Raw genomic sequence first — 27197 nt, forward strand, 5'->3', positions numbered from 1 at the left:
ACGTCAACATTATCCAACCAAACACATACTAAGGCCCTGTTTAGTTCCCCAAAATTTTTTCCAAAAACATCATATCAAATCTTTGAACACTTAATTGGAGCATTAAACATAGATGAAAATAAAAACTAATTGCACAGTTATGGGCGAAATCATGAGACGAATCTTTTGAGTCTAATTAGTGCATGATTAGCCATAAGTGCTACACTACCAACATGTGCTAATGACGAATTAATTAGGCTCAAAAGATTCGTCTTGCGGTTTCCAGGCGAGCTGTAAAATTCGTTTTTTCCATTCGTGTCCGAAAACCCCTTCCGACATCTGGTCAAACGTTCGACGTGACTTTTTGCCAAAAATTTTTGGCAACTAAACAAAGCCTTAAGAGTCTGTTTAGGTGCTTCTAGCAGCTCTAACTTCTCGCAAAATTTCTAGATATTAGAAGCTGTCCAGACAATACTCAAGCTTCTAATGATCTGGAGCTAGTAAATCTAACAATAAACTAGAAGCCAAGGACAGAGGAATAGAGAGAAATGGCTCAAGCAGGCCCTAAATTTGATTTACGGATATACCCTGAGTGTCGAACGGCTGGAGCTTATCCCTCTCCAAAACCCTGGAGCTTATCCCTCTCCAAAACCCGTGTCTCGTTTCTTGCTCCGACCGCCGCGGCTCCCCTCTCCACAAATGGCTTCTTGCCCTTTCCTCTTTACCCCACGATCCCCTCCTCTCATCGCCACACACCGCCGCCCAACCCTCGCGAGCCGCGCCCACCTCCCAGTCTCCAGCCGCTCCCGCCTCAGCCGCAGGGAGGGATGCCCCTGCCGCTGCGCCTCTTCATCCTCTTCCGGTCGTGACGGGCCTCAAGAGCGCCCGCCCAGGTCTCGACAGCGAAAGCAGAGGACGCAGCGCCCCAGTCGTGACGACGCCATCGACCCTGTTGGGTTCCTCGCCAAGCACGGCATCTCCGACCGCGCGTTCGCCCAGTTCCTCCGTGACCGGTACGTTCACCGAGCGTGTGGTATGGCAGATTGCAACCTCCGTTTTCCCCTTTGCTCCCTCCGTTTCATGTTATAACTAACTTTGCGATAGTCCGAACTTAAACCATATACTAATCAGATTAGTTTCATTGAATTCGCCATTGAGTATATTTTTATATTATATTATTTTGTGTTGAAAATGTTGCTATTTTCCTAATAGTTGGTTAAACTTGAAGATGTTTGACGTAGAGCACACCTAAAGTTACTTGTAATATGAAATGTAGGGAGTACAAAGTTCGTTGCAATTGATCGATTGATGCCTTGATGGGGAGTTTGCGTCCTTTAATATATGAGAACGACTAGGGAACGACATACCGTTTGGACGGGATAATTAAAACAAATCGCGTCCACGCATCCGCCCTACGTCTGCGCGTAGTCTGCCTCCAAGCGTCGCATCCGTCCCGCCTCCGACAGACGTCCGTTCTGGAGTATTTCTGTTAATATATAGTGCAGCAAATTTACCCGATCTTTCAAAAATGATGGTGTGTTTGATTGGCTTAGAAGGGTGGGTTCAATTTACGTGTCTGGTTATCTATCAGAAAAGAGGGGGTGCTTTTGCAAATGAGCACTGCTAGACTACTTCTATGATGCTCGTATCATTGAACGGAAGTGGCCCATGCAGAAGTGAAGAGGGAAGAGAGGATGCATTTATGTGAAAATTCCACATGCATCCATCGATAGATTTGGTTTGCATGCAGTGGGGGGAAGTGGGCAACAGCCTACGGATGATGGAGACCCGCGAGGGTTTCTTTTGGTGCCCGATCTTTCGATGAGAGGATAACTCGATTGAAGTGGGGATGATGTTCACGGCTCGACTACAGTTGTCCAAGAACGCTGCGCCTTAGCAATCGATACACCACCTCCAATGGTCGCCGCGATCTTGCGGTGCATGACGCCAGCCACGAGGGCACTTGTCCTGCTAGCAAGAACAGGTAAATAAGCAACTTAATTGGGAGATGAATATGACGCACAAAAATGAATGATTATTATGGTGGGGTTCTGCGAACAAGTATCCGAGTTGTTGTGCCAACACACACGTGTACAAGGAAGTAGCAAAAGTTAACTTGCAGAAACAAAACCCATCGTTCTAGGTAGCGGCTAGGGGTATAAATAGGGGAAAAGCACAACCACAGGGTCGTGACCTAACCCTAGGACGCACCCTTAATGGGCCCAACTTGATACACGACCCATTGGCTAAAAGAGGTGACGTAACACCCATGGACATAAAACAGTCCGAAGTAAAACAGCAATACTGGTCGTTCCGGAACAGATAACGAGATATGGTTGGATCCATTTGAATGTAGACTTGATAAGCTTTCCATGAAGTAATTGTACGCCCAAATCGGAGTTCGCATGAAGTTGTGGCAGCCGTTATAAGTTGCCGCTATCCTGCAGTCCAAATCCACCCCGCGCGAATCCTTGTCCCTTTGGATCCTCTCCATCGTTCCTGAGCATAACAATAGTGCACGCGTCTCTGGGGCATAAAGAAGAGGAACATGAACTCAAGAAAGAGCTCACCTGAGTTGAGTTGACGTGCACGAGCGTAGGTAATGGGATCAGGAAGTTGTACCGGTGGAGTTGTGGATGTATCGATGGCATTGATGTCCTCATCATCGGACCTAGCCTCTCCCGCTTCTTGGTGGTGCAGGCAGTGTGGCAAAATAACTAGGTTCTTGGCATCAGAATTAGGTATCTCTGTGGCAAGCAGATGGAAGTTTCAGTTCCAAAGTAGGTCTTGAACTGGAGACTGAATTACAGGAGAGGCAATGTATGGAGATGAACTAGGAGCTCTAAGTAAGTGTACACTATGAGAAGGGGGCAAAGGAAGCGTGGAAGAAGATTCACGACCACAAACCAGCCTCAGTTTAGCATTTTGTGCATTGAATTTGATTCTGTGATAGAAGCAACGTATCAGTAGGATTATATGCGAACCGATTCTCTTTTCTTATCATCTTGTTTGTTATTAAGGTACAAGGCTTTGAAAGACCGTCGATGGGAGCTGCACTCTCGGCTTATTGATCTGAAAGAGGCATCTTCTGGGTAATTATATGCATCATCTATTTTTGTTGCCATTCTCAGGTTCTTTGGTACTTGGTACTATGATGTGCACATTGGTCTGTTTGTGCTTTTTTTTTTATTAGGTTTGAGTTAATGGGCATGCATCGACATCGGCAGCACCGCATGGATTTCATGGAGTGGGCACCAGGTATGGATTATCTTGGAGACAGGTTGCATTGGTAGATGCTGTTATATGCCCATAATTAATACTCCAGTAAAAAAATAATGTCATTTTAGGATGAGTGCAGTCAATACAACTTTGACAATATTTACTGTTCATTTGTTCAAAATGAAGGTTTTGTGCATATCAAATGATAACCAAGTTTTATCATAACAAAAGTTTTCATTGTATTACAATATCTAACTTATATGCAAAATAACTAATTAGCATTCAAGACTGGTTGCTTGAGGGAAAACTCCCCTCGTTTCCCATGAGTATGTTTCCTGAACTGCTAAACGGTGCGTTTTTCACAAAAAAATAATATAAATAAAAGTTGCTTTTAAAAAATCATATTAATCCATTTTTCAAGTTTAAAATAATTAATACTACCTCTATTTCACAATGTAAGTCTTTCTAGCATTTACTAGATTCATATAGATATTAACGAGTCTCGACATATATACAAACAATATACATTAATTAATATATGAATCTAGGCATAACCAAAATGTCTTACAATATGAAACGGAGGGAATTCTCAGTTAATCACGCGCTAATGTCTCACCCCGTTTTGTGTGTCTTCTTATTCTTTCCCTCCATCTCAAACTCACCCTAAGTATTGGAGTATCTCATTGATCTTGAATCCTTGATAAAAAATGTCCAAGGTAAGAGAGCAACCTTAAATCTTGATATGTGTATGGAAGATAATAACTAAAAAGCATGTTTTAAGTTTAACTATATTTATAGCAGATGATGTGAAAATTGTCTTTCTGCTATTTAAGTCTTGTATGATGGTATTCTTAATCGCTTGCTCCTCTGAACAAATGATGATAGCATTTTACTGCTATGTACACAGCAGAACAAGCTTTAATGCACAAGGGCCGTCATATGATCATATGTGTATTTAAACCATCCAATCTGTTGTGGCCCTGTTTCACAGGTCTATGGACATAAGTAGGATGCCTTTTATGGCCCTGTTTCACAGGTCTGAGGACAAAAGTAGGGAGCTCATCCTTGGTCTACTGGCCAGAGGTTCTCCACATGACATCTCTTACTTACTGGATAGAACATCAATATGGTTGAGGACTCTAGTCACTGGGTCAGTGGTTCAACTGGTGTGTCAAAAATTGGATCGCATGACCCTGACAGTACTTTGTAACAGATTTTTAGAGAATATCTGCAGAAAAAACTAAGCAACTTGCAGTTAGCTGGTTTCCAGTGCAAGCCTGAAGTAACAGGTCTTGGGTTTGAGCTCTGCCTTCCATGTAAATTTTTTAGATGCTGTGTCTGACATTGTGGGTCAGTAAAAATGCCGTTGTGGTTTGCTTAGTTGAAAAAATAACCAGTGGTTGGACGAGGATTTTCCTAGCACAAATGATCGTGATGACTGGACTGGCCTAGTCCAGGCAGTGTTTTTTCTGAACTGACCAACCTACTGGTGTGATTCTTATAATTATGCCCATTAGAGAAGAGAGGAAATACTAGAGAGCTCATACTTTATGCTTTTCTTCCTCGATGAAAAAGAAAGCATAATCAACTATCAATACTTGCGGTAAGTAAAAGATAGAAATACTTGGAACAATTGATGGTGACTAGGGAAAGTGTTTTAAACTTAGGGGGACATTCCCTCATCTATTGCATGTCATCTAGATGGTTATAAAAAAAATGAAAAAAATTATGAAGATAGATTAATCTAAATATACAACTCCACAAACATGCAAGTTTAAATTTGACTTCTACAATACATAACAAAAATAACAAATATATGATTGTGAGTATACGTATACTAATCGGTGTTTAATTTGTTATCTTTGTTATGGATTGTAGAAGTCATATTTTGGGCCTGTTTGGGGAGCTTTAGATTTTGAGAAGCAGCTGCTGGGTAGCCAGTTTCTGAGAATCTGGAAAAACTCCCAAACCCAGCTTCTCCAGCTTCTGGATTTTTAGTTCATTTTCCAGAATCTGAAGTTGTGGACCGTTTGGGGCAGCTTCTGACAGAAGCAACTTTGGGGAAAAGCTGCAGCTGGGAGAAGCTTTCCCAAACAAGCCCAACTTGCATGTTTGTATAGTGATATATCTAATATTAATTTATCTTCATAATTTTTTTTAAATTTTTTTATGACTATTTGGATAGCATGTAATAGATGAGGGGACGTCCCCTCGAGAGTTTAAAAGCCACTCTCATGATGACTAACCATATAATCTCCTAATTTTACCTATCAAATAACCCTCAGGCCACAATACTGTCATTTTAGAATCAAGTGCTTTTTTTTTGAACAAGCAAGTCGGAACTCATCTGTTTCAATCAACAACAGTAGAAAACAAATTGATCAACCTGTAAGTGGTGGAAGATATGGAGATTCTCTAGGGACGGAGTATGTCATGGCTCTCCAACTCTAAGAAAGTCATAGTAGAGTCCTTAATTTCACCACTTACATGATATGCTTATACTAAATTATCCCCCACTTTCAAGGCAATTAAATTGCATTCAGTGTCAGATTTCCTCAATGATTTACCATAGACTCTGTCCACTTTAAATTCAAGGTGATTTAAGGAAAAAGACGACAGCATCCCTAAATAGCTATGAGATACCTTAACTATGTAATCATCATAGTTTACTTTATTGTAATAAAAGGCAATGTATCCTAGGCACAAAGCTAACCTTCTGCACTCATGCACTCACCTAATATAGACCATCCGATCTTAAACCAAAGAATAGCATAGTTTTCTTTCAGTTGTATTGACCTCCCAGATTAAGTTTTCCCTTTGTATCTACATTGCTAATAACTATCTTTTCTTTCATGCACCTTGTTTTTTATTAACATGACATCTAATCTTATCCAATGGTCAAGATGCTGCTATGTGATTTAAAATTGATATAGTTCTGGTTGTCACGTCCTGTTTGAGATTCTTCTGTGTTTCAGTAGCAAACTGAATACTTGTTACATTTATTTATGGAAAGTTGGGATGCCGTGTAGGTGCACGTTATTGTTCCCTTGTTGGTGATTTTAATCAGTGGTCAATCACTGAAAATTGTGCACGAGAAGGTCATTTGGGTCATGATGATTTTGGATATTGGACTATCATACTTGAAGATAATCTTAAGGAAGGGCAAGAACCAGATGAATATTATTTCCAGGAGTACAACTATGTGGATGATTATGACAAAGGTGACAATGGTGTTGATGTGGAAGAATTGATTCGTAGAATGAATGAAGAGTATTGGGAACCTGGAGAAGTTAGGTCACAGAAGTCTCGATTAGAGGTGGTTGCTAAGCTATATGAGCAAATGTTTGGTCCAAATGGTCCACAGACAGACGAGGAGCTAGGTGACATACCTGATGCTGAAACAAGATATAATGAGTGGAAAGCCTTGCAGAAGGATGATTCAGCAAGTTCGTTACCTTGCTACGATATAATTGATAATGGGCAGGAGTTTGACATTTTCAACGTTGTAACCGATCGAGTGTCATTTGAAAAATTTCAAGGAAAATCACCACCTCTTGCTTACTGGGTTGAAATGAGAAAAGGGCGTAAAGCATGGATGGAGAAATATGTTCCAGCAATTTCTCATAAAGACAAGTACCGTGTTTACTTTAATACTCCTGATGGTGCTTTGGAACGTATTCCTGCTTGGGCTACTTATGTTCTTCCAGGTTCACTCAACTTATCTCTGTAATGATATTCTTCCATTATTATTGATTTTGATTCTAAATTTAGGTTATATTTATCTAACTATACAGTAAAAATACACATATGCACCAAACATATCATGGCTGACTGTTTGATCATTCTTGCTTAATACTTAGCTTGACCAGGGGAGGTTATGTTTGGAGAACAGAGTAAAAACTAGCTTAATAGTTTGGGTTGCACATGTCCTCTTTGGCTCCCAATTCATGCATTATCATATTTATTGTAATTATTTCTGTCTGTCTCTTTATTGTCATGGGCATTGGGCTGAGAGGCATAGGGCCACAAGCCCAAATCCTGGCGGATGAACAGTGAAAACTGTGATATGAATTTGGTAAAAAATGTGGGTAACTTTATTTTTCTTCACTAGATCTTTGGTAAAAAATGTTCAGGTTTATTAATGATTATTATCATTGATAAATCCTAAGGGTTGTTGTGAGTTGTGACAAACTGACACGACTACACAAGTTGCATCTAGTTTCTCTTGTAAATATTTTCTTTAATTTGTAATTTTGGTTCTACTTTAAATTGCTCTTGTTCTAACATATGGATTAAAGTTTGTTTTATAATAACACTATTGGATTATCTTGTTAATGACATCTAATTCTCTAGTTCACTGCTTCTCTTTTATGTTGAGTTTTCCAATTAAATGTAAAATTCTAGTTTTTTTTTGTAGATGCTGTAGGTAAGCAGTCCTATGCAGTACACTGGGAACCTCCTCCAGAAGAAATTTATAAGTGGAGATTTGGACGACCGAAAGTCAAAGGTTCACTTAGGATATATGAATGCCATGTTGGAATAAGTGGATCTGAGCAAAAAATATCGTCATTCCAGGAGTTCACATCAAATGTATTTCCTAGCCCTTGCGTTTTGGTGTTTTATGGTAATTCTAACTTCATTATTAACTCTTATTTTCTTCCCTTAGGTCCTGACTCATATAAAAGATGCTGGCTATAATGCTATTCAACTAATTGGAATTCTGGAACACAAGGATTACTCCTCTGTGGGCTATAAGGTGAAAATTAACTGAATAAACTGTATAAAATAAGACTACTTTTCTATGTGGTCTTTTTCTGTAGGTAAAACTTTGGAGCTTAACCACTCATTAGCAATATCACAGATATAACCCCATAATACATATCATAATTGCTCCTCTTTCTTTGGTATAGCTACTGTTTGCCATCTCTGCATTTTACTTTGGTGTATACTGGTGTTTGCCGCGTGCACAGTTATTTAGTTTTTTTAGTGTCACTTATGTGCATAAATTAACATGGGAATCATTTCATAGAGAATGATGACAAATATTAAGTTTACATTTTCTGTATTTTCCATCGGGTTACTTAGCTATCAATGAGTAAAGAGCAATCAATGAATTCCTGTGAAAGTGGCTTCCAACAGGGATGTCAAAAGCTAGCAATATTTTCAAGTAGTGGCCATGGTTTGGCTTCTTTTATTCTGGGGACACTCGGACATGGCTTGAACCTAATAGAGAAGCCTAACAGTGTGGCTTATCAAAGCTGCACCTAACACATGTGAGACTAGCAAATATCTATACTCCTTTAAAAAGGAGTAGTGGTGGTGGTGGGTGGTGAATCTATGACCCACCCCACCAACTCCCAATTTTTTGAAAGGAAAAATGACTGTTGGGCCCACATCTCAACCATCCCCACTAATTCTACTTTTTACTCCCTCAAAAAGGAGTAGTGGTGGTGGTGGTGAACTGCCACCCACCCAGGGTTACCAGGTCACATGAGTCATAAATCTTTTTGACGTGTTTCGTCTTAGGCACGGCAAGACATGGATTGGACACTGCCTCACGAATCAGTAGAGACATTGCTTAATTTAGAGAGAGAGAACTATAGGTACTTTCCAGGACAGTGAGTCCTTAAAACAAGCATGGTGATAAGGGAAATGGTAGGATCATGCCAGGTCATCTTAACATAACTGTACGATCTAGACATTGGAAGCTTTTTTATTGGCTGTCTAGAATTAGGAAGATTTGCATACAGAACCTCAGGCTAAGTGGGTAGTTCTATTTTATTGTTGTTCCACCCATCTTGGATTTTCATCTAAAGGATTAAAATCTTAGTACACTCGCAACAACTGATATGGATTTATTACCTAAGGTTTTCTCTTGAATCTCTAGAGGATACTAGATTATTTAAAATTGATATAACTTGATTCCTTGCAAGTGCACATATGGAAGTCTTCATATTCACATATTTTTCTGATATAAAATAACGTTAGACAATAACAATTTTTTACAAGCTAATATACATGGCATCTACTGATGGTTCATTTAATTTTGTAGCTTTCACAAGATTTTCAGAATTATGGAGTAAAGGATCATTCATTATAGTTAGAAAATTAATACTGTTTTAGCAGCAGGCATACCGATTTTTCTCATTTGTAGAATTGTCTTCAGAAGCTACAATGTAAAATTATTACTCCATTGTTATAGATATTAGAAAATTCCATTTTGTTCAAAAATTACTATAGAAGATTTTATTTCCTTATAGTTGTCTTACAGCAAGTGCATTGCATATGCAGGTCACCAATTATTTTGCAGTCAGTAGCAGATTTGGCACACCTGATGACTTCAAAAAGTTGGTGGATGAGGCACATGGTCTGCTTCTTGTGATAATTATTTTTCAGCAATAGTCGAAATTCCCACAGACAGTATTCTAAAAACTGATGCATATCATGTGGTGGCTCACAGTTTACTGCACTTACTATATTTTGGAGGGGTCAACTTACCTTTCAAAACCTGAATGATTTAAACTAAGAATGGAGGTCTTAAACTAAGAATGGAGGTCTTGTGATAATTATATGGAGGTCTTGATGTCATCATTTGGTTTTTTGGTAGTTACACTTTGAATAATCTGTTCTTCTGGTACATATTTTTCTTCATGGATCCATATTATAAAAAGAGAACATTTTAAGTTGAATTCCTATTTTGTTATCTTGCAGCAAAACACTCTTCCTATCCATTCACATATTTTCTATTTTCTTGCTTTTGACAATGCAGCAATTTCCAGGTCACAGTTAAATGAGAGTATAATGCAATTTACACTAACCACTAGGTACTGCACACCTTGTTTTACTTTGCATCATGGTATGTACAAGCATGCAAAGTTAAACAATGTGTGCTTTAGACTCTGCAAAAATGCAATTTATTCTTAAAAACAGCTAGGTGTTGTGTTTGATTTCTTCTTATTTCATGCATTCTTTTATAGATGTAAGTTTGAAATATCACAGGTGACATCTGTAGCAAAATTTTGTAGCATTATATTATGAAGTAGAACAGTGATTAGCATTAATATCTTTTCCTTTTCTCATCCCTGTGGTTTGCTCAGGCCTTGGATTAGTGATTCTTCTTGATATTGTCCACTCCTATGCATCGTCAGATGAATTGGTTGGCTTATCCCTTTTTGATGGCTCTAATGATTGTTACTTCCACAGCGGTACTTACTTTATAATATCTACTGCTTTATTTTTCTGATGGTAAACTTTGTATTACTCAGGTATTCTATGAAGAATAGACTTCGATTCCTTTATTGTATTGTTTCAACTTTTAAATGATAAGTTTTGATGAGCCATATTTGCTCTAAAGCAAATGTCTGGCTATGACTAAAAGAGTTCAACTTAATTGATTCGAGCCAATGTTCTCTGATCAGCCTATTCGAGGTCAGGGGACCGATTACCCTGATTAGTCATGATTAATCGGATGATCAGATAACATTAATTCGAGGAGGACCATGATCCTTGCTCATAGGAGCCAAATTTACAGTTTCATTTTGAACATTATAGGTGAGTTGAATTGCTTAAAACGAAGGAGGAATTCTGTTCTTGTGAACCAAGTATAACTTGATAAATAATTTGGTGCAACATTGCTAGTGAAAAAATGGTAGTCAGCAGCTGCCCTAGTATATGAGAGGTTAAGTATGTCATTATAAGCATGGGAAAAAAATCTGCAATTTCCTTTCAACTTGATATTCCTATATGTATATATCGCATATTAGCTATTTGCCTATTTTACCTGATTTCTGCCATATAAGCTTAAATGGCCATATGGCCAACTGAACGGTGGAAGTGACATACTGATAATGTTGAGTAAAAAAGACCCATGGTGTTTATATTGACACACCTAGCCTTAATGTTGACTGCTGCATGTTGTTTGACAAAATGTATTGCTTAAATTTAGCATGTTCTGTATGTCTTATATAAGTAAATATTATACTTTGAATTTGTTTGTGTACTGTTTTTCCTTCATATTACTTTGATGTTCTTTAATGCTTCTTTGCTACTACTACATCATTGCTGTAATTGATCCTTGGCAGGAAAACGAGGGCACCACAAATACTGGGGTACCAGAATTTTCAAATATGATGATGTTGATGTTCTACACTTTTTGTTGTCTAATTTAAATTGGTAAAAGCGTAATATATGTTTCATACTGCAGTTTTACCTTCTAAATATTATAAATATTCAATTCTTTTCTATCCTATAATCTGCCTGTCACTTATGGACGTCTGGCTAATCTTATTAGGTGGGTCACCGAATACCGTATTGATGGATTCCAGTTTCACTCCCTACCTTCTATGTTATATACTCATAATGGCTTTTCTACTTTTACTGGTGCCATGGAAGAGTAAGTTCATTAGTAGTCATTAAAATCATGAAGTATGTTCTATGATTTCCCGGTACCTTATCTGCTCGCCACAATCTTAATTTTAGGTATTACAATCAATATGTTGACAAGGATGCGCTGATATATTTAATTATAGCAAATGAGATGTTACATGAGCTTCATCCAGATATTATAACAATAGCTGAGGATGTAAGTTGCTGTTATACATTTATAGTATGTTTCTTTTCATGTAAATATATGTTGACATCACATAGTTATTGGTTTTAGACGTGCAGTTCGGTACTGCAATACAGTTATCACAAGTATGCAACTCGGTAGTGTCCTTTTCTCTTGTGTCTTTAGGTCATTTTTTGTGTATCTCTGCCAGTTAAATTGGATACTATTTGAAATTTCCCAAGTGATAGTGTTAGTTTGGCATATGTTGCTCCTGCAGGTTTTTACAGTGTTCTGTTTATATAGGCAACATTTTATCCTGGGCTATGTGAGCCAACCACTCAAGGCGGATTAGGATTTGATTACTGGGTCAATCTTTCAGTTCCAGAAATGTGGTTGTGGCATCTTGAAAATGTTTCGGAGCATGAATGGAGCATGACTAAGGTCAGCATAATATCTACATATTTTTGCTTTCTGTCAGTGTAGCAAGATGTATGGGGAACTAGGGATAGAGTTTATCTGTTAGTTTCCCTGTGAAATTTCATCGTGATGATTATATGCCAGAACAATGGTTTTCCAAATCTTCAATGTTAGAATTGAAGTTGATATTACTTATTCAACGACTATACTGGACAATTTTTACAGATTATGGAAGTGCTGGTAAGCATCAATAGCAATATGCTATCTTACGTCGAAAATCACAACCAGGTAATACTATCCCTTCTTTCTATAAAGTTAATGCCCACTAAGTGTAGTTAATGCTAATTCTCTCTTCTCTAATGAAGTCACATCACCTCAATTGTTTTTAGCTTTAGGATAATACATCAAGGGTGTAAATTGCATCTCATCACTCCAATTGTTTTTAGCCTTAGGATGATACATAAAGAGTGTAAATTGCATCTCATCACTCTAATTGTTTTTAGCCTTAGGATGATACATCCAGGGTGTAAATTGCATCTGTTCACATCACCTCAATTTTATTTTTTTTAGCCTTTGGATGATTCATCAAGAGTGTAAATTACATCTCTTCCTCCAAAAGACACACCATACAACCCAACCATTTATAACCTATGGATAATTGATAAAGGCACAAAAATATATAAAAACATGAAAAAAATCATATAGTAGATAAGAATTTTTTAGAACTCATATCTACTATATTATCACACAGTTTTCCCGCAGCAATGCGCGGGGTATCCATCTAGTTGCTTAATTTGTTTTTCCACTCTTACTAATTATATCGTGTTATCAGTTGTGCAATCTCTTACTAAAATGAACAGCTGAGCTCCTACCCTTTGTTGAAAAAACATATCATGTTATTATATCATCTTAGAAAAAACAAAATCATATTTCACCATTTTCTTACCTAGTCAATTTCCAAGAAACTTGACCAATTTGGTTAACTGTTATGGGTTAGGGTTCATAGGGGTTAAACGCTATCGGGAGGATAGTTGGGCAGCGGCGGTTGCTAGGGATGAGAGGGTGACTTAGGTTGGAGAAGACTAACTCTAATTCATTGCTTGATTAGAAGGATGATACAATCCATCCCTATATGGATGGTGAGACTTAATCCCTAGGTAACTAACTTGATCTAATCTAACTTTATCTCTTAATCCTATCGTATTACCTAACTGACTGCTACAATACCGTGTGTACTATTCACTTACCAGGGGGTTGGTTGGGTCCATGGGCCTCGATCCCTCGACCCTTACCTATGACACTACATCCCTCCTTTCGAGCAGTTCGCCTCGAGCTGCAGTATTACTAGATTGACAAATACGACTCTCTAAATAAAACCTAACAGAACTTAAGCCTTTTACATCTCGGCTGGTGACACAATTATAACTAAAAAATAAGTATGATAGAATTGTAGACCGCATCCTGCTATTTATAGGTGGGCCCCATCCTTTACCTCGTAGAGATAGTAAACCTCTAGGCCAAATTAGGAACACGATGGTGCAGCTAGAAATCGTATTGTAGGAATTGATGAAGGCCTTTGAAGCTATTAGATTTGACCCATACTAACTTCTCGTAGCCCAAGGTATGATGGAAATAGGGCCATGTTTCCTTGCTGATCCAGCAGTGCATTGGCCCAGAAGCAACCAATCTGACTGGATCGATCTATCCAGTTGAGAGGATGGTGCTGCGACCATCGACGACATTGTCGTGCCCACCACCGCCGTTTGTAGATTGCACTTCTCTTCCTTCTCGATTGGCGCATGCTCCGTCCTCATTAAGGTTGCAAGTACCGCCAGGTCGGCCTGCATCCTTTTTGAGGAGCCGGATGCACATGTCTCTAGGATCTTTGATCATGTCTTCAACAACCATGGCTCTGATACCAAGTTCTTATGGGTTAGGGTTCGTAGGCGGTAAACACCGCTGGGAGGATAGCCGGGCAGCGACGGCTGCTAGGGATGAGAGGGGACTTAGGTTGGGGAAGACTAACTCTGATTCATTGCTTAATTAGAATGACGATATAATCCATCCTTATATAGATGGTGAGACTTAATCCCTAGGTAACTAACTTGATCTAATCTAACTCTATCTCTTAATCCTATCCTATCACCTAACCGACTGCTACAGTACCACGTGTACTGTTAACTCGCTAGAGGGTTGGGTCCATGGGCCTCGATCCCTCGGCCCCTACCTATGACATTAACTGTGCATAGTGCACTTTCCTATTAGCTTGTGGTGTTTATTCTTTACCTCAAAGTGGTTGTTATGCATATCTTGGGAAAATGGGCCTCATTGCAATAAATTCTCAACCATTGCACTAGTGATAATTCTTGTATACCTCCATCCCAAAGAGAGTTCCTCTGCCCTCCCACACATACCAATGCAAAGCTAAAAAGACTACAATATCCCTTACTTCCACATATTCCAATGCACTTGTCACCCACTTCCACAAACCAATTCATTTGTCGTCTATTTTAACAAAGTCCAATACAATGATTGCTTCAAAGTTGAAGTCTTTGTGGGACAAAGAGGTTAAAAATGAAGTCTTTGTGGGACCGAGTATGTTGCACTCTACCTTGTTTCTTCACATTATCTCTTTATGGCATTGTGTTTGCTTGAACCTAGCCTTATATTGATGCTCTTTTTTAAGATACATGTGTTGTTGCATGCTGCTCAGACATTGCTGAATAGCTGTGTAAGGTTACAGCATGGGCAGCAGTGTGAGGTCATACTTCATTGTCTTTTTCACCAATAGCATGCACATATGTCATGAAATTCATAATTCTAGTTATGTTTTGTTTAGGGTTCTAATCAATTATGCTGGTGTTATGGGGCACACTCTATCTGGTCTCCAGCACTATGCTAATGTGTTCATTCAAACACTATGCTAATGTGTTTATGGTTTCATGATAGGCAAACTGAAAAATTTGCTAAATTATTCATTATTTATTCTTTCACCAATCATTGTGATTAGGTTCTCACATCTGATATTTTGGTACAGTCAATATCAGGGCGGAAATCTTTTGCTGAAATAATTCTTCAGAAAGAAAAACACTCAAATAGTTCTGTTGACGATGGTTTGGTTTTCAGGACTTCCTCGTTGCTCAATGTATGATTCTATCCCTAACTTGTATTACCTCCGTTCCATATTATAACAATTTTTTTCCCCTCCCTAGATTTATATGGATGCTAATAAATCTAGACATATACATAAGACATAAACGTTGATCTATGGATGAATCTGTGCAGGGCCAAAATATCTTATAATATGAAACAAAGTGAGTAGTAGTATACTTTGATTCATTATTGCACCTCTTTCTTTGGTATAGCCATGATTGCCATTTTAAGTGATTGCAATCTGGTGAAGCTTTACAGATTAGCAAACTAATCAAGATTTCAAAAAAAAAAAAGGAAAAATGCCAAAAATGTGAAAGTCAAACCTGTGTCCTCCTAATATTAATCCACCTCTGTCCTGATATTAGTCCAGTGAGGTTTCATGGTGGGGTGGGCAGGGGTTAGGATTGGTATTTGAGCGATGTCCGGGTAGCGACACAGCCGAAAAACTGCCCCTAGGTCCCTAATCACTTGAAGTAATAAACTGCACGAGATCCTTCTACCTTTACTTATCTTTCTGCTTCCTGTCAACAACTTGGTTGACTAGGTCCTTAGTTGTTCACATGCTGGTGTCTGGCAACTTGCCTGAAATGATGGGAAACTTGGACTTTATAACCTCAAATCCAACATGCTCATCCTAAGTGAGCTGTAGATGACAGCATCCTTAACTTTATGATTTTATGTAGATAGTTTGTAAATCAGGCAGTGTGTGAATGCAGCCATGCATATCAATTTTTTTGATAGATTTTGTGGATATTACTGGAAATTAAAGTGGAGAAGCAAGCATTTAACAAGTATTTTTTTCGAAGAATGAGTGATATTAAAATTACATTATTTTACAACACGATCTGTTTCTATTTATGTGTGGATTTGGGATTTGGCTAACAAAATATTTGGTGTACTTAACTAAATTTGTTAAACTAAGATATAGTACCCCCTTCATTTAACACTGTATGAGATGAAGAATCTTTGTGTTGATGGTATTTTTACATTTATTTTATGACATGTCCTTGGCCTATGAATTGATAAGATGTAAAATTAAAACTGCTACACTAAATATAGCACCCCCTCCATTTTTGTACTAGAGTCTACACTGTATGAGATGAAGAATCTTGGTGTTGATGGTATTTTTACATTTATTCTATAACATGTTTTGGGCTTATGCATTTTTAAGACTGGCAAAAATAATCTCCTTTCACATGTTTCAGCTAATCAAACTAATTACTTTCACAACAAGTGGAGGTGCATATCTCAACTTCATTGGCAATGAATTTGCACATCCAAAGGTGAGATATCTACATTACCTTCAGAATTTTGCTGCCTTCGTTCAATTTCAATTTTATGAACCTGTTCCATTTTTTTTTCAGTATACCTTCTAAGTATTTCTGTTACTATTTCAGAGAATTGAGTTTCCTATGTCAAGCAATGACTATTCCTTCCGCCTAGCTAATCGCCAATGGGAACTGCTGGACAAGGGTATCCATAAGCATATATTCAACTTTGACAAGGTGTGGAATTTTATGTCACCAAGGAAAACAATATTAGCTGAGAATTTGTGACATCCAGTTTTATCAGTGGGTCCTAAACCGATTGGAATATCAAGAATCCACACCATCCATTACACTAAAAGAACTAACACAGCTTGACGGCCTTGACCCTATCTCTATATGCTTTGTCGCTATTTATGTCTTTCAAGAAAAACACTAAACTATACGTTGAAAACTTTTTAACAAAATGTTCTGAAATTTTGTCACAATTAATCTCTGTGCCCCCCCTCCCTAAAGCACATTTTTTGCATGTCAATATACATGTAAATGGTAATAAAGTTTCTTATAACTCATGTTTCTGCATGGTTAACTGAATTTTCTATACAATCAACCTTTTCGTCATATTTTTCTTCTCTGCTTTTCTTTTTAGACAAAAAAAGTAATGCATTAGTATAGTATTGAATATACCTGGAAAAAGTTCTCTATATTAGCGAAAACTAGGTCAACAAACAATAGGCATGACCCACACATACAACTCATTGGGAATGCAATTGTTTCATGTCCTTTCTGGTTCTTGATACCAGGAATATCTTGTTTTGTGTTTCAACTATTAAAAGCTCACAGCATCGATGTGCTATCACTGTGAATGATCTGAACTGACGCATGGCTAACTGATCAATTTCATCCCAGGATATCATGAGCTTGGATGAAAAAGAAAAGCTAATTTCTAGAGGTTCACCCAATGTTCATCACTGTGATGACACTAGCATGGTATGTACATCTTTTGTTAACAGAAGTTCAGACCTAACTTTCAAACTAATAGGAAAATGCTTAATTATAGTTCTGTTTGATTTGGCAACTTCATCATTTTATCCTCAGTATTAATTATAAACACGCCAAAACTGTTTGAGGAATAGAGAAAGAAAATCTGTGAATACTTGTATTCTTTTGTGTATTCCGTAAAAAAAGGCAATATATTGTACAAGAGAATATTAGGTGGGTCTAAACTTAAAATGCCCTTTAACAACCATCCTCTGTCTGAGATGCAAACCATATTGCAGTATCATTGATATAAACAATGCTAAGCCCAAGCCTTGAAAATTGACATTTGTTGTTTTAGCGTGCAACTCTTGGGAAGTAATCATGTAGAACATCTTTTCCATGTCAAAGATTATAGCAAAAACAAAGTTGATCGTCATAACAAGATGAGGGAGATGTCAAAATCAAGCTGCAGAGCTATGGGGAGAAGCATAGCAGTGTGTTGATTGAGCTCATGGATCATCAGAACATGAGCAACACAGGGATCCTAATTTTGGTTCCAATGTAGGATCAAAGATGTTGAAGTGTTGGGGATTGAACTGAGACTTAAAACTCTTGTTACAAAATTATATCTGAACGAAAGAACAAAGTTTCACAAACATTAACACAATGTTAAACCCATGGAAGAAATGGATGGGGAACGATACCTAGATGGAATTATGCAGAGGAAAGTTTATGAACACCATAAATTTGCTGAATTCAACCGGATTGGCCTTGCGCCACCACTGCCACCGCCATGTTCAAAGCCAAGTCTCACATGAAGCCATCCCCTTGCTTAAGTAGCATCAACGCAACACACACACGCCGCACAGCTGGCATGGGCTCAGCTTAACACGCGCCCAGTCTAGCCCACAGTAGAAGCGATTCGGCCTGCGAACTCACCTGGCACACGCCTCCTGATCCTGTAGCTGATCCGGCACTCTTCCATCAACTCAATGTCGCTGCTTCAGTTCTGAATCAGCTTCACTACCACCTTAAGCTGGGCTCTGCACCTGTTCTGCATCTTGATGTTCCTTAACACAACTAAGTTATAAGGCCACCACATATATGTAACGGGTACTTAGTGCTTTGGCTGCATAAGTGGATGGTTAACCATATAATCTCCACAATATTGTGACCGTAAGAAACGGCATATCGCTTGGTTAAGTACTCCAGGATCGGCTCTTGTCCTACTGAAAGGCATGAAGCTCCTCCAGCTCCAGTTTCTTAACAGGTACATGCTAGTCCCTAAATGCTGTATGGAACCCCTCAAAAAGTTTGTCCCTCGATCATCAAATCTACCTTCAAAGTTCTCATGCCACACTAGTACAGCTACCTCCAACTGCTGCATGGCAATTATAACTTCTCACTATTAGATTCAGAGCACTAGCTGATCTTTATATTGTGTTCAATGCTCCAATCCTCAGCATCGCATGGGTGCAATTGGGATGGTTGCTGGGCAGGCCCACTCTGTGCCTGCATTGTCCACCAACGGTACTTGTGGGTCAGCAGGCTACCCATGCCATGCATTCCTGTGGGCTTCTGTGTTCAGTGGGATCCAGGGATCCAGGGGTGAACCAACAACATACTACACTTGAGTTGGCCCAGCAGACTCAGTTCTCTGCTGCTCCTTCTACTAAGTACACTCATTCAATGTTTTGCCAATTTCATTTTCCATTCTATCCCTATTATTCCTGCTGTCATCATCATCTAAGTAATATGCTGAAATGCATGCATCAATTCAGACCAACTAACAAAAGATTGAATAGATAGCGAAGAAGCGGAAGAGCTTCTCTCCTGGTGCCTGCAGTTATCAGGTCAGATTAAAGAAGAGCCTGCCCAATTCCTAACCATATCTTTATTGTTATATCCCTCACTTGTTAGAACTTACACAGCGTCATTGTACAAAGCCAGTCAGGGAACAAGTGGTAAGATAGAGGCTGACATGTTACAGAGGGATAGGGGATAGCAAGGGAAATGCAGCAAAAGAGGCATTCCTTACATGTCACTGGCTGGGATAACGATGAATGGCCTGTTGGCATCCAGAACCTGGGATAGGGGCAGTGGCCAACATGCTAGCAGCACAACAGAGGGTGCCTGTATGTGTTTCTGTTCTTGGCTTCTCTCACATGTGTTCACTGGTAGCGTAAAGGTTGGAGCTGGTTGTGGAGTGTAGGGATATGGGGAAGGCTGCGCTAGCGCAAATCAAAATTTTCTACAACAGGAACTACTATTGTTATAGATTACAGGATTACCACTAGATGTCTCGGTGTAGACGAAGCGCGTCAAGGTTGCAGTGCCATGCACCTGATCACGTCACATCCTTGATCACGTGCTCACGTGCTCTAGATGCAGCACCTCTGAGGTATCCACACGTACAGGGAAGAAGCAGTCACGCCCTGGACTGCTAGGTCCATGAGAGCAACGAAGGCGTGGCCGTGGGGAGATTGGTGGCTGGCGTGGATTGCCCTAATCCGTGCGCCCCATCTCTCATTATATAGGTATTCTGGGCTTCTGATCCCGAGGCCCATTAGCAACCTAAGCCTTCTCTAATTCCGAGGCTTCTAGCCTCTTAAGCGTGCGACCGTATGGGTTCACGTACACATAGTTATGGCCCAAGTACTACTCGACCCAATAATTGATAGCGGCCTCTAGGAAGACATGTCAACTCCTACGTGCACGTAAAGATCATATCAGACGAACCATCACAATATCATGTACAAGTTGTTCCCTTTGCCTCACGATATTTGGTCTAGCTCCAAGCTGACTTCTCTTTCTCAATGCTGTGAGTCGGATCCTTGAATAGGTTAACACTTAACCTAGCATGGCCATGCATTTCTTGATCCGATCACTCAAGGGGCCTAGAGATGCAAGGTCAGGGCCCGAAAGCCTTGATGGGAGCGAAAGAGTAAATGCGAAGTAGATTCCGGGGGGTTGGGCTCCCCAGCGGACAGAGAGGAATTAGACAGGTTCAGGCCGCCGTGAGGCATATTACCCTACTCTTGTTGCTTAAGCACTATGTGAGTAAATGAGTTACAAGCTTATGTGGGAATGTTCTTCTCTTGTCTATTGGCCAGGGCCTCCTTTATACTGGTAAGGGGACACCACAACGGCCATGATTCCTACCAACGGCTGTTGCATAGGTCATCATTCAACTAAGTTGCCCGGTCCCATTGGTCAATGGGTAGGCGACGTGGGTGGCGCTCCTTGAAACTCGACGGTCCGAACAAGGCCGCTGCCCTCGCCTCCTAGCAGTTGTCCGTCACATTCAATGCGACAGCGATGGAGGGGGAGATGCCATCCCTGTGCTGTGACAGAGATGTCATAGTGCTATCAGGACGGCTTGTCCTCTCCCATCTTTTCCGCGGGGGAGAGCAAGCGCCTACACCGCATTTAATGCAGCTCGGACACATGCCCGCGCCCATCATGATGGTGGCACGGTGCACCAGGCACCCTCCCATCGTATTAAATGCGGTGGTTGGGTCCCGAAGTCACCCCTGCTACGGGTGGGCCCCGCCTAGGATGCCAAGGGGGTCGGGAGTGCCCCGACCTTCCCGGCACTTGTCCATCCGGCCCTCCTTCAGGCCCAAGCCCCGAGGGCGCGTGGTCTCCCGAGGCCTGACCCCCTTTTCCCCTTTTTTCTTGGGGTTTGGGTCCTTGGGACCACAGTCGTCGTGCACCATCCATGCACAGGGGATACTCCCGGACCCATATCTCCGACACATAGAGGGGCAAATCCCATCTTGACTGACTATGCCTCACAGCATGCTTCATAAGAAACCCGAAAGCTGCCTTTATAACTACCCAGTTACGGAATAGCGTTTAATAGCCCAAGTAGGTCGGTTCACATCTTGAAAACATACGACAACCTCAGATCTAAGGACAAAGCATACACGTTGTGTAAAGAGAGAACAATATTACAATATCTCACGTTGGGTCGGTCTAGCATTATGTCATACATACACCCACATTATTAGTTTGACATCTCCATGTTCATGACTTGTGAAACATAGTCATCAACTAATACATATGCTAGTCATCAACTCCGACTAGGGACAACTTTAGAATAACCATACAAGTAAGCAGAAACAATTCACTTAATTGCCAATCAATACAAGTTGTCTTTCATAATATTCAATAGATAAATAAGTGTCGTGGATACAACGAAATATTATCATCTCTATAATTACCTCAAGGGTATATTTCTAACATCGAGCCCAGCAGGTCGTACTAGGCAGGCAGCCTAAAACCATCATCCCAAAAACAGACAGCCCGCATATGGTTTTGTGGGCTTCATTTGCATGTAGTTTGTGGGGCAGCGAATGGGTTCCTGTCACTTAGACTTGTAATATTAATTGGGACATGCCCCTTAAGGTGTGCGGCTTGAACGGTGAAAAGTTGTGGTTGGCTGAGATGAGAAAGTAGGTGGAGAAATTAAATGTGGAACAGTAGTGATTGATTGAGATAAAAGTGTTGACCGAGAAATAGCTTCATTTTGTGACAAACTTTGAGCCCTAGAAATAGCTGCATTTTGGGACAGTGGAAGTAGGAACTTAAATATGCTCGATTGTTGAGGTGTGATGTGAATAGGAGCCTGTAGTTGCTGAGGCTAGGATCTATTACATCGTGAGCCTCATGACCTCTGTTTGTTCTCTCATGGACTCAAAGTCCATCTAGTTCAATTGACGTGCTGGTAGTGGCTTCTATCACACTGCTAGTGACACACATTGCTGGTCCTGGTGGATGGCTGAATGTTATTCATTCTTACATTAGTTTAATTGGTCTTTGCACTTAAAGGGGTAGGGTACCATCACCCAGCTCTTAAAGGAGATTTTCCTAGTTTCAAGAGAAGTATTATTCATATAGGGTAAACATGAGCAAACTTTGTGTGTGAGACCCTTTAGAGGAAACATTTACATGTGATACTATTAGTTAAATTGTCTTATGTCTTCATCCAGTTCAAAATATTAACTTCAGTGCTAATTGTAGTGCTCATCTCGCAGGTCATATCTTTTACTAGAGGACCTTTCCTTTTTGTTTTCAATTTCAATCCTGATGCATCCTATCAGCTCTATTCTGTTGGTGTGGATGAAGCCGGTGAATATCAGGTAACTGAGTTATGCTGTTTATATGAACTTATTCTTTTGTAAATACAGAAATGCCACGTATGTATAGAAATGTTGGACCGACCTGACATGTTGATAAAGAAATTGAATATAAAAATGCAAAATTTTCTATTGGTAGTGAATTTCGACTTTTGTTTTTCACTGCTAGTATTCAGTTTAAAATTGCAATTTAAAGGATGGCGGAAAACTCAATTGACTCTTAATTTCTAAGATTTTACTTGTTGGTTTTGTGATTATTATTTATTGTTTGCACCCAAATGATAGCTTGCCATTTACATGGGATGAGATTATGCGCAATAAATTGGTACAAATATTTCAGAGCATGAAAGTTGCATTACCAAAATAGTAATTCTTAGAATCTAGGTTTAATGCGTACATGAAAAAGTTTTTTTTTTCATGTACTATGTCCCAGAAAAAAAAATGAATTTGACATACACTATGTCCAGATTCAAACACAAAAGTTTTTTTTTTCTGGGACAGGAGTACATGCTAGCGAAACATACTGGCCGACATGCATACACAGCTGTAAACATTTTGACTTCCTAGTCACTAGTAACTATCTACTGCACTCCAAGACCTTTAGGCTGCGTTCTATATAGATGTTTGGCTGCTATTTTTCCTCGTTTGCCATGAACACACTTTGCAAACTGATAAAAGGTGTGTTTCATGCACAAACCTTCTATATAGAAGTTTCTTAAAAAAAAAATCCAATTTTCAAGTTTGCAATAGCTAATACCTAATTAATCGTGTGTTTACGCACCACAAAGAGCTCAGCTCCAAAATCTGTTTCAAATGCTGCCTTAACATGGCTGTAAAGATAGCTCATTCTTAGCATGCACGTGCAACTCAGAATACTAATATAGATGAAACAAGAAGATTGTATCCAACAGCCAATCACTAGTAGTGCCCATCGAATTATCATGAGGCAATAGCTAGATTGTACACTTCCTGAACTGAACCCATCAAATAGATGAACTTGAACTCAGCCTTCAAAGTCATTCTGAGGTAGAATGTCCAAATTATAAACAACCAACAACAGAAAAGGATGTAGAAATCAAAACATGTAGATGCCAGATGCCAAACCAAGGACCTCACCATTCTGAGGATCATTATCTTCTTGCAACAGTAACAATATAACAAACACCTAGTTAAAGAGGACTGTGCAAATGGTCACATATCCAGCCATAATTTTAATCACTAACTATGATATTATGATTAATTGAACCTAACCATGACTAAGTACAACTAGCAACAAAATAGGAAATTGAATGATGTCATAGTTGCAGCCTTCTGAAAATACAGCTACATGTTATAAAAACTATATGCAAAATCAGTTGGAAAGGATTAATTTTCTTATTTCTCCTTACCTTGTTTTAGCTACCTTGTTAATCTGTGATGCATTAAATAGGACACTGACACTAGAATTAAATTATATTGTTGTGTTAAAGATAACAAAAATGACTGGTCCAACATAATGATAGTATTGTGTACATCGAAGCTTCAAAAGCATTGACATTTCTTAAAGTCCAAATACTATAATAATTATTATCAGCTATGCTTAAAACAGTAATAACCTAATATTCCAGCTTTCCAAGAAAATCGGCTCTTTGTCATGTTTAGCTCTCCAGCTGCTCCTTATTTCTGAAAGCTTATTATCATGTAGCAAGGAGCAAAGAAAAGCAGGGTTATCTATAAAAGATTAAACATAATTTCAGGTACACATGTTTGTCCATCTCTAAATACTCTTAGGGCAATCTTAACATTTTGTGCATTCATGACAACCCAAACTTGTCTTGCTATATAGCGTAAATTGGAAAAAGGAGATTCCATATTGAGAATTAAAGAGAATTTGTTAGACTAAGGTTTGGTCATCTCTAAATACTTGGCAAGCTTAAGATTTTGTGCATCCATGACAGCATGAACTTTAGTTGTGCAGCATATAATATCATCCTTGATTGCAAAATTATATAAATCACTTCCAATCAAAAATGCATTTTTTAATCATATTGATCCAGCATTCACCAAGAATGTTCTGTGCAACACGAAAATATATACTGTTTAGGAACCTTGCAAATGAAACTATGATAAAGAGATGGCAGGATAATTGAACACTATTACAAAATTTCATTGTATAGAACCAAACTGCAGAGAAGAAACGACGTAATGCCTTTATATTGAGCTGATCATAATGATAACTGGCTAACTGCAGTATTAAGTAAAGATCTCACAAATGCATGATCAGGTCCCATTTAACTGACTGGCCTGCATGATTAATTCGTAAATTGCAACAGTCTTACAAGAAAAATCTGATCAAACCTTGTAAAAGGTGTTTGAGCACAACATCCTTAATCACAATCTTAATGGGGGCATGAGACAAGAGTTCAGAAGAGAGTACCTCCCCAGCGTGCTCCAGAGTGAGATGAGGTGGTGGCTCTGGATAAAGCCGCCGAACGGGCACAAGAAGGATGGTGTGCTCCATCTGCAGCCACCTGGTGGCAAATCAGGAAGGACATGGCAATGGCATAGACGTAGCGGCAACAACACCAGGGATGGGGAGAGGCGAGTAAGAGGAGGTGGTGCCGGTAGAGATGGGGAGGACGAAGTGATTTCTGTGGGGAAGAGATAGAGGAGGCAGCCATGTAAGGAACAGGGAGTGGAGGTCTTATGGGAGGCAAAACGGCCGTGTGCCGAGTTGGAGAGGCAGGAAGAGAAGGCCATGGAGGAGCAGAAGGAAGAGACGGAGGGGGAGGCGGCTGCAACCAAATATAAGACGAAGCTGGTCGAATTGCGAAGGGAAAGATTAAGGGCTGGGGCCTGATTGCAAAAGTTGTTTGCAGAATATTTGTGAAGTTTCCTGAAGGACTAGATTGATCTTTTGCCATTCGTGGGATCCGAAGGCAACCAATTTTTGCAGGAAAAATCCGACTGTTGATATATCTTTGGTGACATGGTACTTTAGTTTTGCGAGAAAGATTTTATTCTTCACTACTTTAGATGGTCCTTGTCATTTATTCCTTGTTTTCGAACAATGGAGGGTATGGATTTCATAGCCAGCAAAGGCTTGTATTTTGTGTGCATTTGCTTTTTAGAGCTGCGTTGTCTGCACTGATATTATTATGCTTCCATCACTTGGCCAGCTTATATTAAACACTGATGAAACTAAATATGGTGGACGTGGGGTGCTCAAGAGCAATCAATATATGACAAGAACAAGTGACAACAGGTGTTTTGCTGTATTCGTATGTTGGTTTATTATCTGCAAGCATTCATATTTTCAACCAACCTAAATATTGTTACTGTAGGGTTGGTGGTTGCCGCAACTCGTTGGAATTAACATTACCATCTAGAAGCGCTCAGGTGGGTGGATGTTAAGATACGATGCTAGAACTCCCTGTGGTTGGTGGTTGCCGCAACTCCTTACAGCAGATATGCTTTTCTGAAAAGCACACGTATTTCCAGGTATACAAGTTGGTCCGGATTTTGAGGATCTAGATTCTCAAGGGTGTGAGCATTGTTGATAGACCACACAATTCATGTCCTCAGAAGTTCGAACTTCACTATCCATATCTGCGCTCTTGCAACCTTAAAGACAGCTGGCAAAACATTAGGTATGGGCAGTTGTATTTTAGTTCACTGTACTAATTTGATCTGCACATTGCTAGGCTTCTTACATAACAGGACATTTTACTGCAAACACACGTCTGTTACATTGTAGTGACATGGAAACACACTTCTGTTTTAGTATTCTCCCACTTCAAGTAAATGCATCCACAGATTGTCATCCACAACATGTGAAGAAGTTCCTTAGCATGTCAAATTTAAAAGCTCTTGGTTGTCATCCACAGATTGGAACGCCTTACAGTTACAAGTCTAGTAGCCTGTGCCTCCAGTGCAGCGCTAGGTTAGTAAGAAGTCTTTGCACATGCCAGTACTTCCAGCAGGAATTCGACTCTGAATACTCTACAAAACTAGTACATAAGTAGTGACATGGATCCTTCAGGTATGAATGTGCATGGGTTGATGTTCAACAGCTGAGATTGATCCCTTTGCTGGTTGCCTGGTTCTTTGACCCTGTGTTTTCTTCCTGTGTGGCACAATGCGTAAAGTCTTGTAGCATTTAGACATCAAATTACCTATCTTACGCACTCTGTACCTTCATTTGATGCTAGTGTGGCTAGTTATTTAAAAGTAGCATCCTATATTAGTAGGACAGAACAGACATCACAGTACTGGGATGCCTTGTTGGTTTTTTGGGCACATGAGATAGTTACATCTGTATTCACAACTCACAAGAATATAAAGCAAAGTTCGAAAGTTAGGTGTGTTAGAACAAGATGTCTTTTTTTTTTTGTCTTGTTTTCGTAAGAACTCACAACCTGTCGCTTGAAACATGTTGACGTACATAAAGGCTTGTTTACTTCGTGAAAATTTTTGGGTCCAATGTCACATCGGATTTTTGGCCATATGTCGCAA

The 27197-nt window shown here is 39.5% G+C and overlaps 1 protein-coding gene across 8 annotated transcripts in view; it reads left to right on the plus strand.

Moving 5' to 3' along the window:
- Window positions 1-635: 635 nt before the first annotated feature.
- The window catches only part of LOC102717718 (1,4-alpha-glucan-branching enzyme 3, chloroplastic/amyloplastic), a 46624-nt gene continuing 20062 nt past the window's right edge, over window positions 636-27197 (plus strand). For 3 of the 8 annotated variants that reach the window (XR_005812013.1, XR_005812012.1, XR_005812010.1), the window contains exons 1-21: window positions 636-992; window positions 3000-3071; window positions 3173-3237; window positions 6228-6905; window positions 7616-7788; window positions 7865-7954; window positions 9490-9565; window positions 10296-10403; window positions 11280-11370; window positions 11489-11590; window positions 11677-11779; window positions 12050-12187; window positions 12389-12451; window positions 15201-15308; window positions 16522-16599; window positions 16714-16821; window positions 17491-17571; window positions 22602-22706; window positions 25862-25947; window positions 26027-26081; window positions 26184-26332. Coding sequence is in view for 3 of the 8 variants with exons in the window: in XM_006656015.3 (XP_006656078.2) it covers window positions 679-992; window positions 3000-3071; window positions 3173-3237; window positions 6228-6905; window positions 7616-7788; window positions 7865-7954; window positions 9490-9565; window positions 10296-10403; window positions 11280-11370; window positions 11489-11590; window positions 11677-11779; window positions 12050-12187; window positions 12389-12451; window positions 15201-15308; window positions 16522-16599; window positions 16714-16821; window positions 17491-17571; window positions 22602-22706; window positions 25862-25947; window positions 26027-26081; window positions 26184-26216 (2727 nt within the window). In the remaining 5 variants the exon portion in view is untranslated. The other 5 variants (XR_005812009.1, XR_005812011.1, XM_006656015.3 and 2 more) reach the window with 5 other exon arrangements.

This window comes from Oryza brachyantha, chromosome 6 (genome assembly GCF_000231095.2).
Source record: "Oryza brachyantha chromosome 6, ObraRS2, whole genome shotgun sequence".
Lineage (NCBI taxonomy): Eukaryota > Viridiplantae > Streptophyta > Magnoliopsida > Poales > Poaceae > Oryza > Oryza brachyantha.